The 15872-nt window shown below is 44.7% G+C and overlaps 1 protein-coding gene across 4 annotated transcripts; it reads left to right on the forward strand.

The window, feature by feature from the left end:
* The first annotated feature begins 634 nt into the window (after positions 1–634).
* RhoGAP1A (Rho GTPase activating protein at 1A) lies at positions 635–15824 on the forward strand. 4 transcript variants are annotated; one of them, XM_015170071.3, is made up of 14 exons: positions 637–815; positions 1488–2051; positions 7811–8511; positions 9102–9762; positions 9824–10104; positions 10162–10294; positions 11222–11242; positions 12540–12638; positions 12707–13696; positions 13838–14221; positions 14291–14451; positions 14512–14651; positions 14723–14972; positions 15222–15824. In XM_015170071.3, the coding sequence occupies exons 2-14, from the start codon at positions 1686–1688 to the stop codon at positions 15409–15411; spliced, it is 4377 nt and encodes a 1458-aa protein (XP_015025557.1). In that variant the 5' UTR covers positions 637–815; positions 1488–1685; the 3' UTR covers positions 15412–15824. The 4 variants fall into 4 exon arrangements, with proteins under 4 accessions (XP_015025558.1, XP_015025557.1, XP_002056812.1 ...); XM_002056776.4 differs by lacking the exon at positions 11222–11242; XM_015170070.3 differs by lacking the exons at positions 637–815; positions 1488–2051 and adding an exon at positions 3558–3960.
* The last annotated feature ends 48 nt before the right edge of the window (positions 15825–15872 follow it).

Consider the following 15872-nt stretch of genomic DNA (forward strand, 5'->3'; position numbering starts at 1 on the left):
TACCAGCACTTATTGCGTGGGTGGTAGCACGATCCTTACCCGATAACTTGTAATCGATAAGTCTTGAGCATTCTCTTAAAAGCTAAAGATCATATCTCATTTTTTAAATAACGTATTACCAATTAGGCAAAGTTTCAAAAATATCGGTAAGCAACACATCTGCCTAAAGTCCCGCTTAGGAATGCAAAATACATATTATTCAAAGAAAAATGCGTAATGCATAGCGTTTACATTCGTTAAGAAGTGTATACAAATTTCCGTTACTACAGGGCTGCATAGCTACTGGAAAGAAACACAACAGTTCGATAACATTGAGCACATAAGTGTTGACCAATGTTTCATTGTTGATTGGCACTCATTCAGTATTTATTTAGAAACCTGCGCTTTCACAATATATTCAAAAACTGCTCTTTGTTTATGACAGAAATTCATTATTCAATATTTTATGAAAAATTTAATCATGTTTGAGCAACCATTTCTTGTAAATTTCAAATAATATTCTCGATAGATTTGAATTACCAACGGCTAATCGATAGCACGAATATGTAGCCAGTGGTTGAAAACACTTGCGCGTATTTATCGATATATACGACATATCGATGTACTTTTAACATCCCTAATACAAATGCATACATATGTATATGCAAATGTCTTCTCATCTGCTCGTATGTGTTGTCGGTTATATGTGTGCGCGAAGTGATTTTTTTTAAGAAGCGAAATCTAATTGGAATTAAATAATATAAAGTGAAATGGCATATAAAACAAAATAAATACCAAACCGCGCGTCGGTCGACCCCAAAAAAGGATCTGCATATGTAAGTGTGCTTGTGGCATGGGCAGGGGCGCAGTCTCAACAACAAGAACAACAACAACAACAACAGCAGGAGCGGCACTGCCACTAAAAATGCATATGTGTGCGCGTGTTTGTGTGTGTGCGTGAAAACTGAACAAAATGAACGCGTCTGCGCCTCCAACGTAGCTGGCGAAGATGCACAACAACTCTTTGGCCTTGGCTAAGACTAAAACTAAAAGAAATAAAACAAAAAAAATAAAAAATAAAATAAAAACGAAGCATCTCCCGTTGCAGTTCCACACACAGACACAGACGCAGCATACAAACGCACGAGAAAGGGCAAATCAGCAGCAGCAACAACAACAACACGCAAGCACAAACACACACAATTACAACTACAAGTGCAAGTGCAGTCAGTGGCAGCACAAGCAAAGCATAAGAACAAAACAGAAACACAAAACTGAAACTGAAAACCTTTCAAAAGTCGTGATGCGCTCACTGCTGCTATTGTTGTTGTTGTTGTTGTTTTCGACGTTGATGATTCGTTGACTGCCGCTGTTGTTGCTTTTGTTGTTGATCCAGGATGCAGAGAGCGCGCATTTGCTCTCCTGCATGCAAGCACACACTCACACACACACACACACACACAAATGCACATGCACATGCTCACACCCTTACTCACACACCTTTACAGGCAGGCCAGGGCGACGCAACGCAACGCAACGCACAACTGGCGCATCTTACATAAAAGCTCAAGCTCCAAGCCATACTCAAAGCTTTCGCTCTCACCATAGTAGGCAGCGCAGCAGCAGCAGCAGCAGCCGCCGAAACAGTAACAACAATCACCGAGGGGGGAGCAGCTGGTGCAGCTGCTGCTGGCCGTAGCTGTAAAATGAGCGTGTTCGATGATTTTCAACGCTTGTGGATGCAACGGTTTCCACAAAGCTCTCTATCCGATGACTGGGTGCAGGATGTGCGCGGCAGTCTTGAACGGCACAAACTGAAAATTGCCGAGCTGGGCAAGGAGCTTGAACAGGAGACACTCTATGTCGAATATCTGGAGCGATTGCTCTCCGATGTGGAGAAATATCGAGAATCTGGCGGCGATCCGACAACACTCTTCGAATCAGCCACCGGCAATCCGGCAGCATCGCATCCACATCAATCGCCCAGCAGCAGCACCGGCAGCGGCAGCGGCAGCGCCGTCGCTGCCAATGGCGCAACTGTGGGCGCAGGCGCTGGCGCAGACAAAGACTATGTAAGTATTTGCAACTTTTCTTTTAAGTTGATATTCTTATTGTTATTATTATACTGTCCATTGTTATTGTCATTGTTATCAATTTGATATTGTTGGCCGATCTTGCAGCAAGAGTTGCGGCTGCTGATTGCGTTAAACGTAGGCATTTACCAGGCGCACAGCAATTGTCAACAGGGGTTAGGCAGGCGCTCTCTCTCTCTCTTTCTCTCTCCCACCCTTTGTTGCCATTCATTGGCCGTTCGCTCTTATCTGTTGTTATCAGTTCAGCTAGCGCAGCTGTTGGGCAGCTTCGTCGTATATTCGCTTAGCCATTGACGCCCAATGAAAGCCCCTGCCTGTGTAGAGTGCTGGCCGTGAACACGTTCAATTGAACCACAAAGCTCATTCGGAACTAGTTACTTTAGCAACTAGATCCACGAATGAATTCTATGCTGTACAAGAGTGTAATGTAGATCTAACTAATAGCTTCTAGTGTTGCACAACGTTTAAAACATATTTCAAAAAAGTTTTGCGCACTTTTAAGCTGCATCTTGTCCCTTTTAATTTTCTTAAAACCAATTAATTGCTTGCCAGTGTTGTAAAGCAGTTCGCTATGCATATAGATTCTCCAATTAGACAACGGCGGCTCAGCAAGTTGAAGCTACGGACGCTAGCAAGATTTGGTAGTAGTTGTGAACTAGTTCATTTAGCTTTAGTTCATTTAACGTTCTTTCATTGTGCACGTTATAATCTAGGCATCTGCTGGTATTCAACAGTTGCCGCTTATGACGTTCCCTGCCAGCCAACCTCACTCCTGCGGCCCCCTTGCCACCCATACATGTACGCCTTGTGCGTGTGTGTGTGTGTGTGTGTACAGCGTACGGGCTCCGTCCGTTCGTTTAGCTGCGTTCGTCTGTTCTACCAGTTCGATATCTTTAATTTTGCCCGTTATCTACGCACACTCATGCATTCATTCTATTCATGTTGTGTCTGTGTGTGGGTGTTTTTTTTTTTTTTTTGTGTGTTTCTTTCGGTTTTGCGCGTCGTCGTCGTTGACTCCGACTGACTCTGACACCCGGAGCAGCCGCCGTCGACGTCGCGCCAGTCGGCAGTAGTCACTAGTTTCGGTGAATAACAACATCATCCAAAGCGGGCCCAACGTCAACCGGTCAATGTTGTATGCCAGCCAGCTAGCCAGCCAGCCAGGTGGTGTACAGCCCCTCCCCCATACCCAACCCAGTATCTTCTCCGGCAACAAAGAACCGAACCGAACTGAACTTAAGTGAAAGAAGTTTCATGCATTTTTTGCATTTGCATAAAAAAGGAATTAAGTGAAATCAGAGATTAAAGTGAACAAATTACGTAAATAAAGACAAGTACAAATAATTCGAATGTCTTAAAGTGCGATTGTCTTGGCCTAAACCGTAATTTTTGGCGTGTGTGTGTGTCGTGTTTTTTGTGTTTTTTTTTTAATATATTTTTTTTTTTTAACGTGTTCGGTTGACTCAAATTTCGTGGTCAACGTCAACGTCTGCGTCGCAGTTGCCGTCAACGTCGTCGTCGCCGTCGCAGTCACCGTTGCCGTTTCGCCTTTTGCCTTAAATTCTTAGTTGTTGTTCTTGCAGCCAGCCGTAGGGCGGAGCTCGGCTATCAATTGCTTCCCCACGTCTCTCGCTTCGTTTCTTGTCGTGTCGTGTCGTGTCGTGTCGTGTCGTGTCGCTGCGTTGCGTTGCGTTCGCTTTTGCAATTGCAATTGCGTGGGCCACACACCAATAACAACAATAACAGAGAGCAAAGAGAGCGAGAGTGAGAGAGAGCTCGCTTGCGAGAGTGTGTAAGAGGCGACAACAGTGGCGCTGCTGCTGCTGTTCGCGCTGCTGTAAGGAGCATGTCTTCCTTCAAAGAGAAGTTCAAATTATGGACCAGAGGGGTGCGTAATCAGCGTGCATACATATGCACTGGCCATGTCTGTGTGTGTGTGTGTGTGCGTGCGTGCGTGCGTGTATGTATATGTATGCGTGCGTCTGCTGCAACAACAAGCCGACAAGAATTTGTTGTATTTATCACAAGTTGAAATCAATAAACTTATCGCAAGCGCGCACTCACACACACACACACACAAACACAAAGGCGCAAACTATAGGACTTGAATTGAAAAATAAAAGTGCCCGACTACAAGATACCGTGTACCCAGTTTTGAGCTGCAGTTAAATACTTCTCTTCCCTTAACCCCTCATTGTCTTCGATATACTCTAAAAAAAAAAGCGAATTCTATCTATATTTATAAACTGTAGAGAGTTGTAAACTTAACATACGTGTGTAAACTTAACATACCCAAGCCGCAAATTTTGGCGTTACAGATGCTACCTTTTACCATATTTCATTCAATTCTTAAAGAGAAATCTGAAAAGTCATTAAGAGAAGTAAATCAAAACCGTAAAGTACAACACTCCAACGAACACCCACACACACAGACACACAGACATACATATACATATCTGTTTATTCGTAGCGCCCTTCTTTCACAGTCTTCTTTAGGCCCACGACGACGACAAATCCAAATCTCTGCGCCATTCTTCGCATTGATAAGCAGCTTGTGCCGCTATCAGTAAAAGCGCTTGAACCAAGGCAGCGACTCACTAGACCACAGTAAAGTGCACTGCAAAGGCAGAGTACACAAAGAGAGACAGAAAGGGAGAGAGAGAGAGAGAGAGAGAGAGAGAGAGAGAGGTTTTGGCCACATAATAATACTGTTTATGGAGCTTGTTAATTTGGCCAAACGAAATATTTGATTAAAAACGTTTGATTAGCAAACTTTTGTTTTTGTTTTTGTTCTTTTACTGCCCTGTTTGCCCCTTGGTATGGGAACAGGCAATACTATCTTAACCTTTAATGTAATCGCTATGGTCATACATAAACAGCTATTTTTCTAGGCCATTCTCTTGAATGTCAAACCTAAATACGTTTAACTCAAATTACAAGATGCAATTAAAGCCTTTCTTAAGCCCCATTTTCCGTACATAGTTTACAGGAAAATTACAAAATATGATATATGCATATAATAACATTTTAATAGGCCAGTCTGCACACGTTGTTTCGTGCATTAGACATGTAAAAAGACATTAAATTCGGCCAAAATAGAAGGTAAATACGCCCATTTTGGCATTATGGCTTGCATAAGAATCAGGCAAATGGGCTGGGTGTAAAGCCAAGGTCTGCACCGCATTTGCCAAGTTGTGTGTGTTTTAGCCTTGATATTTGGTGCATATATTTTTTTAGTTTCATGCCGAACGCAAAAATTATTCAACTCTTTAAATTCTGTTCGATTTATAGCAACAAAATGTTAAGCAGCTGTTGCTAACATAGTACGTTCGTTGTGTGCATGTTAAGTGTAGCTAAATTTCTGTTACTTGTTGAGTTGCATCTCATGTACGCACACGCACACATATGCACATACATACGAGAACTGTGGATGTGCTTTAACATTAACATCGTTTAGGTTAACATTTGAACATTTCTGTGAAGCACTTGCAATTAACATTTCTCGGAATAGTTTACAATTTGAACAACATTTCAATGGTGTTTACTGTTGTTGTTGTTGTTAATATTGTTATTGTACAGCTTGGCGCCGCCGTTCATGATTCACATTCACACCATTTTTTTAAGCGGTGAGTGTGTGTGTGTGTGTGTGTGTGTGTGTTGATTGAAAATATGCTAAATAATTGTATCGACATGGCGCACACGAATGCCTCAGGGAGCGGGAGAAAGAACGAGAGAGAGAGAGAGAGACAGAGAGAGTGCACCAAATTGCCAGGCTGCCAAAAGCTGAGCTCAGCTCTGTGACATCGCATGTGTCTGGCCAAGTGCGTGTGTCTGTCTGTCTGTCTGTCTGTGTGTGTGTGTGTGTGTGTGTGTGTGTGTGTGTGTACGACCTTCGCCGTCAACTTTTATTGCACGCTTTCTTCTTCGCTTCGCTTGGACACATTCAAACACACACATACAACTGTTGCCGGCTGCTGTTTGGCCCAGGCCCACCCCCAACACACACACACACACGCACACATTCAAGCAGCGTCTCCCTCACACACACACACACACAGACACAGCAAATAAATAAGCTCACCAAATTCAATTTTGCTGCCAATTTTCTTAAAAGAAAAAAAAACTTAAATTAAAAAGTTGCTCTCTTTCTTTCTTTTTTTGTTGTTGTTGTAGTTTTCACTTTTTTCGTAGTCAAAAACAATTTGGCCAAAAAAAGGCGTTAAAAAAAAAATGGAAAAAAAATGCTCCGATACACGCACACGTTCCACGCCAAGTTTGGCTTATTTGTCTGTTATTTTTTTTTTCACTCTTTTTCTTTCATTTTTTGTTTAGTTGTTTGCTTTGGCTTTTGCTTGTTGTTGTTGTTGTTGGTTTTAAATGGAACCGCTCAACGTGTTAGAGAAATGCGTTACGTGCTGTGCATGGGCAAGTGACCTGCTCGTGGGCGGAGAGATGAAGGGGAAGAGGGACTGTTAGAGTGAGAGAGAGAGAGAGAGCTTGAAATGCTCTTCGAAAGAGCTTTCAATTTCTGGCGAGTTCTTTGCCATTTGGAGAGGATCTTTGAACTTCTGACGCTGCTGCGCCATGAACTGAACCAGTTGAGCCTGTTGACATTTGAACCAGTTCGCAATTAGGCGTTGACAATGGGTTTTACAGAGCCAGCGTATTTAAATAAAAATGAACTAGTTCACATTTAACATATATCTAGTTGTTTTGTTTTTGCTTTTGTCTCAATTCTGTAAGCTTTATGTTAGTTAACAGAGGCTTTCTTTAGATATTTGAAATCAATTGTTAAGGAGTTCTAGTAATTTTTTTGAACACTTTTTATTGCGACCAGGAATTTGTTTAACTTCTTATCTTTTTTGCCTAAATGGTTTTCATTTTTCTTGGCAACATTTTAGCATTCGCATTTCCAGTTAAATTTATCAGCATTTAATTTGCATTCAGTTGTTCCAATCGACTTAACTTATTTAATACAACTTTTTAGCTTGTTGCTTTCGGTGCATTTTGTTTGTTTTTTTTTTTTCAACTTTTTAGCCACTTTCTTTAATCGCTTATCTAAACTTTGCCATTTACTGCAATTAAGCCACATGTTTTTTTTGTTTTTCTTTTCACGCTGACTAAGTTGGCGGCCACATCTGTTCTTTGGCATCATACAAATTCCGTTAAGAACTATTAACAGCTTTTGGGCCGCATAATTATATCCAAAATTCTCTAGTTGAACTTAAGTTCGCTTAGATTGCCTTTGATTTCTGTTCTTATCAAAGTCAGGGCAATGCCCCGCCTTAATGGAGTCGATTGTGCAGAGTCAGATCCGCTTAAGTCGGAAATATTACATCTGAAGCTAGACTGGGAGTCCGCTTACTGTGCTCCTTGAATCCCGTCAAGCGTCAGCCCATGAATCGTCTGGTCAGATAGGTTTCCGTCTCAGTCTTAGACGCCTGCGCTCAATGGCTACCCTGGATAGCCAGGGTATACCTGGTCATTGCGAGTTGCTTTAATTGTCCTGGTAGGGAATCGATATGGTCATTGCCAGGAGCAATTTAGGCCACACGGCTGACTGTCTATGAAGAAGGTTTGTCTCCTGTAGAATCCACCAGCTCATCAGCTCCACACTGACAACAGGGTATCTTGGAGTCTGGCACTGCCGACTTGCGGGCGTTGCTTTTAGATTTTCATTGTAGCACACATTTGCTCACATTTGTTTGTTTTTGCTTTTCTTTCTCTTTCGCCTGCAGAAATCTAGTTTGAATCTGCGCGAGGCGTCGAGTGCGTCATCGGCCAACAAGGACAAGGACAGGCTGTCCCTCAGCACCGACAACAAATACACACACACACAAAATGACAGCGGCGGGGGTGGGCTGAGCTCAGCGCCACCGACGGGCAAGCGCAGCATGACGGAGCACAGCTTCGAGCGCGAGGACAAAAAAGACAGCGGCAACGAGAAGGACGCAAACGGAGCGCTGCAGCAGTGCATCACCGAGCTGGCGGCCTCCATCGGCAGCGGCGCACTCAAAGCCAACGAACAAAGGCCACAGCCAGCAGCAGCAGGAGCAGCAGCCCAAGGCGAGAGCAGCAGCAGCAGGCAGGCGGCGTCCGGGGAGGCAACTGCTGGCATCCATGTGGACGCGCAAAAGGAGCTGCAGCAACAGCAGCAGCAACAACAGTCGAAGCCGCTGCGCAAATCGACATCGCACTTTGTCACCGTCATCGAGGTGAAGGAGGCCAAAGACAAGGACCACGATGATGCTGGCCAAGCGCTGGCGGTCAATGACCACCAGCCGACGCCCCCATCCACATTCGGACGTTATCCGGAGCGCAGCAAGGCCACCGGCACGGAGGCCACAGCGCCCCCATTGTCGCCATCAATGACATCGCCCGCCATGTCCGCCTCATCGTATGCCGCCCATCTGGAGGCCAAAAAGAAAATGCCACCCAGGTAAATGCGCGTATGTTGATTAACCAGACTTGCAATGGAATCAGGGAAAGGGGTCGTCTATCAGTGAGGCGAAATTAACAGAGCTAGGAAAATTTTGGAAGTTGCATAAATTCAAAAAGAATCCAAAGTGGAGAAGGATATTCACCTGAAGAGCCAGAAATTGTTGGGTTATTTAAACACTTGGGTTAAAATGGAGTTAAGAACAAGCGAAAAATATCAATTGGAAAATGGGCTTAAGACAATGCGCGACTACGAAATACCCTGGACAAAGCGCGACTACGAAATACCCTGGACAAAGCGCTGAGCTGTCCTTAAAAACATTCTAGCTTCCTTCTGTAATACACACACACACACACACACACATACATGCAGATTCTGTGCTTCAGTCACATAAATCATGATAACATCGTAATACCCTCTACAAAGGGTATACGAATGATGTAATCTAGGATTGAAGCAAACCATCTGAAAGGTCTTTGGGCTTGACAAACAAATAGTTGGGCGAAACAGAGAACAGTTTAGCTCCGCTGTCGAGTTGTGATTCCTGAGTGTTTTTTCTCTTATTAATAGATCAATTTGCTTGCTTGCAGACCGCCGCCAAAGAACATACGACGCGTGGAGCCGCCCACCATTCCCAGCCAGCAGCAGTTGTTGTCGTCGTCGCCGAAGCGAGAGACACCCTATGCGGGCAGTTCGATGCCGCTGCCGAGCAGCAGCTCTGGCGAGAGCCCGGCCAGTTCGCTGGAGCGCAACATTAAGCCGTCGGATATACTGCGGCAGAAGTCGTCAGAGAATCTGGAGTCGAAATATGCGGCCAACAGAAAGACAACGCCCGAGCTAAGCAAGCTGGCCAATACGCCCGAGCTGATGGAGGAGCTGGGCCGCAAAATGGTTGGCAAAACGGACAGTCTGGAGCATGCGAAACGTAGCGATGGCGGCGGCGGCGGCGGCAACGGCACCGGCACCAGCACCGGCGGCGGTAGCCAAAGCAGCAATGGTGGCAGTCTGGGACGCACTTCGTCCACGCCGGCACGCGCTTTGACGCCAGCTGGACGCGGCACGGTGGGCGCCTCACCCACCGGCAGCCTCAACAAGACAGCCAAACTGGCTGCAGCGGACAGCAGCTCGACAAGCAGCCTGGAGAAGAAGTCGCGCGTCTCCCTGCAGGCGAGCGATGCAGAGCTGCCGGCCAATGCACAGCGCAGCGTCGGCTCCAAGGAGTCGCTCGCATCCCAAGGCATATCGGAAGTGGTGAGCATAGCAGACCCAAGCCCTAGTCTTGAAATCTTTTAAGCAACAATTGCAATTGCAGATCAAGAGCTACGAGTCGGTGTCGTCGCTTAGCTCGGACAGCGCCAAGGCGGCGGCACAGCAGGCGGACAACGAGCCCTACTATGACAGTGTGCCGCTGGACAATGGCGATGGGGACTATGTGTTCATAAAGCCCGGCCGCACCGGCTCCTCGTCTAGTCGCGATGATTTATCCACGCCGGGCAGCACCCTGCCCATGGCACAGTTGAGCAGTCAGACGAGCGTAACGGATCCCGAATCTCCAGGCCGTACCTCCAACTATGTGAACATTGATTATTTCCTGTAAGCAGAAGTCACAGTTTCGCCTTGCCCAAGCTTTAATATCAATTCCATTCGCAGTCAGAGCAACGAGACGCGCTCCAGTTCATTGGACAGCGATGGCGAATACGAGGGTCCGCCCATATTGCGCACCATTTCGCATGATGAACAACAAACCACAACCACATCACAGACGCCCGGTGCCCTGCGCAAGGTGCGTGCCAATATTATGGCTAATCCCAACTAGGTTTTATGTTTTATGGCTACGGATTTGTTATACGATCATCGGTTTTTTTTTTTTTTTTTTTGTCTTTATCCCGCCCAACCCCCTCTGTTGTAACTATTTTTGGTTGTTGCTAATGGCCAAGAGCTAATTGCATTTGGCTAATTGCAAGTCAATTGGCATTCAGTGTTGTCCGCTGCTGCAGCTGAATGATGCAAGCATTTCAGCTTTAATGACTAAGCCATCCAATCTACCACTGGCCATTAACATATGCTTGACTTGACTAATTGATTTTAAATTGCATGCGTCAGCCGAGTTAATTCTCTTGGCAAGTTGAGGCCAAGTCCCAAATACCCAAACAGGCTGGGCAGGGAAATTTTCCAAGAATTTTAACAAACATATTCAAAAAGTTGGTCTCAAGAACAAAACAGTTTCTGGCTCAACTTAAATGTGAGCGTATTCCCGCTCTTATTCCACGCAGTCTGGTGAATTTGCCGCAAAGCGTAAAACACGCCTCAAATAAAGTCTTATTCAAAATCTTTTATGCAATACGCTTGAGCTTTAAATGTAGCGCCGTCTGCGCCCCCCTTTGCGAATATAATTATTTAAGTAATAATTAAAACAATTAACCTGCAATTCCACGAAACATTCTAAAAAAGAAAACTGTAAACAATATTTAAGGCTTGCGATTGTTTTGTTTACGTCCATTTCCTGCCATTTTTGCTTAACTACTTTTTTTTTATTTTTATATTAAATATAATATTTCTAATATTTAAAGCGAAACTAATATTTGAATAATTACTAACCGCCATTTTTCGATTTCTTCTTTTTTTTTTTTTTATGTTTATATATTTTTATCTTCAATCTTTATTTTGTTCTTTGACTTTTTTTTTTTTTTTGTTTACTTTCTCTCAACAGAACTTAGTTTCAGCGATACTCGTGAGTACCGAACACTTCTCCAAGCCTTTGTCTCTGAAACTGTTTTAGATTAAAATTGTGTGTGTCTTTTTTTCGTTGTTGTTATATATCGTGTATATAATGTATATACCCCTGTACATATTTATATATATATATACATATACATATATATATTTGTATAGCTTTTGCCTGAATGCGCTTGTTCAATGTTCAATGTGATTGGTTTTGTTTTCCTTTTGGTTTTTGTTGTTGTATTCCTTTGTTTTATAGCTATGTTTATAGTTTCAATACACAATACACACACACACACACACACATACACAGACACACGCACACCCATGAACATATACCCTGTTTATTTTGCACTATGCAATGAATTCCCTATAAATATCCACATAATATTCCAGGCGGTATTTTTCATGTGCATTCCATTTGAATTGTACAAAATAAAGCAATTAGAATTGCTTTAGACGGGCTTGCCCGACTGACAGATACCCAGCACCGCACAAACACTCTAGCCAATCATCTATATATACACATTTATCTATGTACATATAAAACATGATTAATTTAGGCGTTTATCATCCAATATTCATAAAATTCTTTGAGCATAGAATGCAATATCAACATATTATCAAGCTCGCCAATTGGAATGTGTTCTACTTCTGAAGGTAACCCATTTCCCCGGAGGGTTATCAGGAAATTGAAACATTCCTGATCTGTATTTACCATAGGGGAACCTGCATACCAAATTTTGTATAGCTAGCTGCTATATTTCTCGAGTTAATCGATATTTGTCATTTGTAATATATGCAAAATTTAGTAATTCAGCCGGACCGACAGACAACTCGATAATAATAATTTGTAATTAGTGTATTTAGCTCGTGATGAGTCCATCGGAATGTTTAGTTAAAGTATATATTATACACTCCAGTAAATAATATTGTTTTATGCTGTTCTCTTCCTATCCATCTACATCTATCTATCTGTCTGTCTCGTTCTTAACTATGTATAAAGCTCTTCACGTTTTATGCCCAACTCCTGTCATGCCTTTTAGCTGTACATATATATATTTATCTCGTTTGTCCTGCTCCAACTATATATATATATATCTTTATATATTCCATTTGCATACAAGTTTGGCTTCTTAATTTGTATATACATATATTTATATATATATATATTTATTGGATACGGTGGAAGGGTTTTAGCTAGCGCACCTAAATTGCCCTCCATTCCAAACATTTGTAGATGACATTTACAATTTGGAAATCGGATTTTATTTCATTTTTAATATATGCACCTTCTACATACGCAGCTATCGGGCAATGCGCGCGGCGCCAAAATACGTTCCATATTGAGCTCCATAATACACAGTGAAACGATCTATGTTGAATGCCTGAATAAGATGATACAGGTGAGTGTCATGTGAATTGCAATCTAGCTGCTGTTTCATTTGAACTCTTCTCTCTGCTCGACTGACAGTACAAGCGGGCCATACACGCGACGCTGGGCACATCACAGCCTGTGATCAAGGAGGAGGAGGAGAATACGATTTTCTTTAAGATCGATGAGCTGCACGAGGTGCACACAGCCTTTCTGGGCGATCTAAAGACAATTGTGGCACACGAGGGCGGCGATGTGCTGATCGGGGAGCCGTTCAAGCGTTTGGCGGACATGTTTGATCTGTATAGCGCCTTTCTGCACAACTATGGCCAGGCGATCGATACCGTGAAGAAGTGCAGCGCCAATAATCCGCAATTTAAGAAGATTGTCTCCACTATTGTGGTCAATCTGCAGACGGAACAATCGCTAACGCTGGAGGATCTGTTGCACAAGCCGGTGGCACGTGTCCAAATCAATGCGCTGGTCTTCAATGATCTGTTGCGCGAGACGCCGCCAAATCATCCGGATCATCAGCCGTTGCGTCAGGCCCAGAAGATCATACAAATGTTCCTCAATCAATTCAATGTGGTCAATCAGCGACTGCCCACGGAATCGAATCGTAATCTGCGCCGCATGGTGCGCAATTCGTTCATTGTCGAGCTGGTCGATGGGCATCGCAAGCTGCGGCATTTGTTCCTCTTCAATGATGTGATTGCGTGCGCCAAGTATAAGGCGCTGGGCAGGGATCGCATCGATTACGAGCTCAAATGGTTTATACCACTGAAGGATGTCAACGTCTACGAGGAGTCCGACACGAGTGCCGACCTCAAGGAATCTAGTCCCGCGAACATATCGCAAGTGAAGCGCAATCTACGCTCGGTGCGCGATCAGCTTATACTCGAGGCGAACGGTGTGCGCACCGGCGACAAATATCGCCGCAAGCTGGCCGATCTGGAGTCACAGCTGGTCCTGGCCACGCCCAATCTGGTGCTGCGGCTGGGCAATAAGGCCAACAATAAGACAATGACCTTTTTCCTCAGCTCCGATTTTGAGCGCACGCAATGGATGGACTCAATTATGTCGCTCAAGGTGAATAACCCAGAGCTTTAAGAACTATCAAAAAATATATTGAATTACATCGGCTACCGTTTCGCTTTAAGCTCTCGTAAACTCGGTATCACTTTGCTTTAAATTTAATTGCATTTTCAATGTGTTTATTCTCGCCCTTAGCAAAAGTGTAATCTGCCTGGAGCCAATACGATCAACTCACTGGAGGTGACCGCCTTCATTGTGGCCATGCAGAAGGGCATGAAGACTGAAATGGGCTCCTATCTGATGCGCAATACGAACGATGAGAGTCTGCTCGTTGGGGATCTGCATATGGGTGTGCAGGGCCTGCAGGGACTCGAACAGCCAGCCGATCTGTATATATGCATAGAGGTTGACTCGTATGGACATTATTTCCGCAAGGCCACCACCAAGATGATCTGTCGCAGCCAGTCGCCGCTGTGGAACGAGAGCTTCATGCTCGAGCTGGAGGGCAGCCAGAATGTGCGTGTGCTGCTCTACGAGGCCAAGGAGCGGCCGCTGCTGCGTGCCAAACACATACTCAAGGTGAGCTCCAGTTGTGCCACATGCCACATGCCGTAAACCAGAAACTAATCCACATTTTGCCTGCCACAGCTGAGCCGCAGCTGGCTCTCGGAGACGACACAGACGCGCAACATAAAGCTCAGCGAAACGCTAGAGCTGAGCGCCAGCTTCCGTTTTGTGCCCGGCGAGCTCTGTCGCGCCACCACCAAGCCGGGCGCACTCTTTGGTGCCAAAATGAGTCAAGTATTAAAGTAAGTTTTGATCGCATGAAAATATATGATATGATATATAATTTTCGCATCAATTTGCAGGCGCGAGAAACGCGACATTCCGTTCATCATCTGTGCCTGTATACGCGAAGTGGAGCGACGCGGCATGCTCGAGGTTGGCTGTTATCGCGTCAGTGGCTCCGCTTCCGATCTGGCCAAGCTGAAGAAGGCGTTCGAGTCGGGTACTGTCAATTAATATATAGCTTCAAGTTAGGCCATGTGCACAACTAACCTAAACTGTTAACTATTTTAGATGCCTACGAGGCGGAGCAGCTGCTGCGCGAGGTGGACATTCACTCGGTGACGGGCATACTAAAGACATTCTTGCGTGAGCTGCCGGAGGCGCTCTTCTCGGATCTGCTCTATCCGCGTTTCTTCGAGACATTCAGCACGTTTAGCAACAACAACGAAGCCACACGCATCAATGAGCTGCTCAAGGTGTACGAGGAGCTGCCGCAGGCCAACAAGGCCTCCATCAATCTGATACTCGATCATCTAATCAGGTAAAGCGACCAAAGCGCAGCTTGGCAAGTGCTCAATTGGGGTAGATGTGAGGCATAGCGAATATTTAGGACCAAGAGCTGAGTCCGTCTAGCCATCTCCGTCTGTCCGTTTGTAGGCATGCTTATTGCCCAAGCACAGCAAACTTTTTTAGCGGAAGTGTTCTTGGTGCAGGGTATATGCTGGTCGGGCACTGCCGACTGGAGCACACTCGCACATGTTATTAATGTATAATCTTTGAATTGCCGCAGGGTGCACGAAAAGGAGGCGGATAACAAAATGTCGCTACACAATCTGGCGATGGTGTTCGGTCCCACATTGCTGCGACCCGGTCAGACGCAGGTGAAGCAAAAGGATCCACTGGCCGCCAGCACAGTGGATGTGATGGCACAGGCGGGCATACTCTATTGCTTTCTGCAGGCGCGCATCAAAAAGGATTAAAGCTTAGCTATTTGCTGAAGCAACAAATATTTATATATATATATAAACACACAAAACATATGTATAACTAGAAATGGCCTATGCTTGAAACGCTGCACACACAACCCGCACAACCCAACAACACACACTTCTACACCTGCACACACACACACACACACACACACACACACACACACACACACACACACACACACACACACACACACACACACACACACACACACACACACACACACACACTCACATGCTGAGGATTGTACATAACTGGCGCATAGCTGGCATAGGAATTTGCGTGGAGCTGCAGGCGATTTGTTAGCTGAACTAAGTAACTGAACAAAGTGCTCAAGGCGGGCCAAAAAAAAAAACACACACACACACAACAAACACCAACACACACAAGATGTATACACGCGTAGAGACAAGTGTTCAACACTGATCCTCCCGTTGTGCTGGTCCTAGTC

This window comes from Drosophila virilis, chromosome X (assembly GCF_030788295.1).
Source record: "Drosophila virilis strain 15010-1051.87 chromosome X, Dvir_AGI_RSII-ME, whole genome shotgun sequence".
Lineage (NCBI taxonomy): Eukaryota > Metazoa > Arthropoda > Insecta > Diptera > Drosophilidae > Drosophila > Drosophila virilis.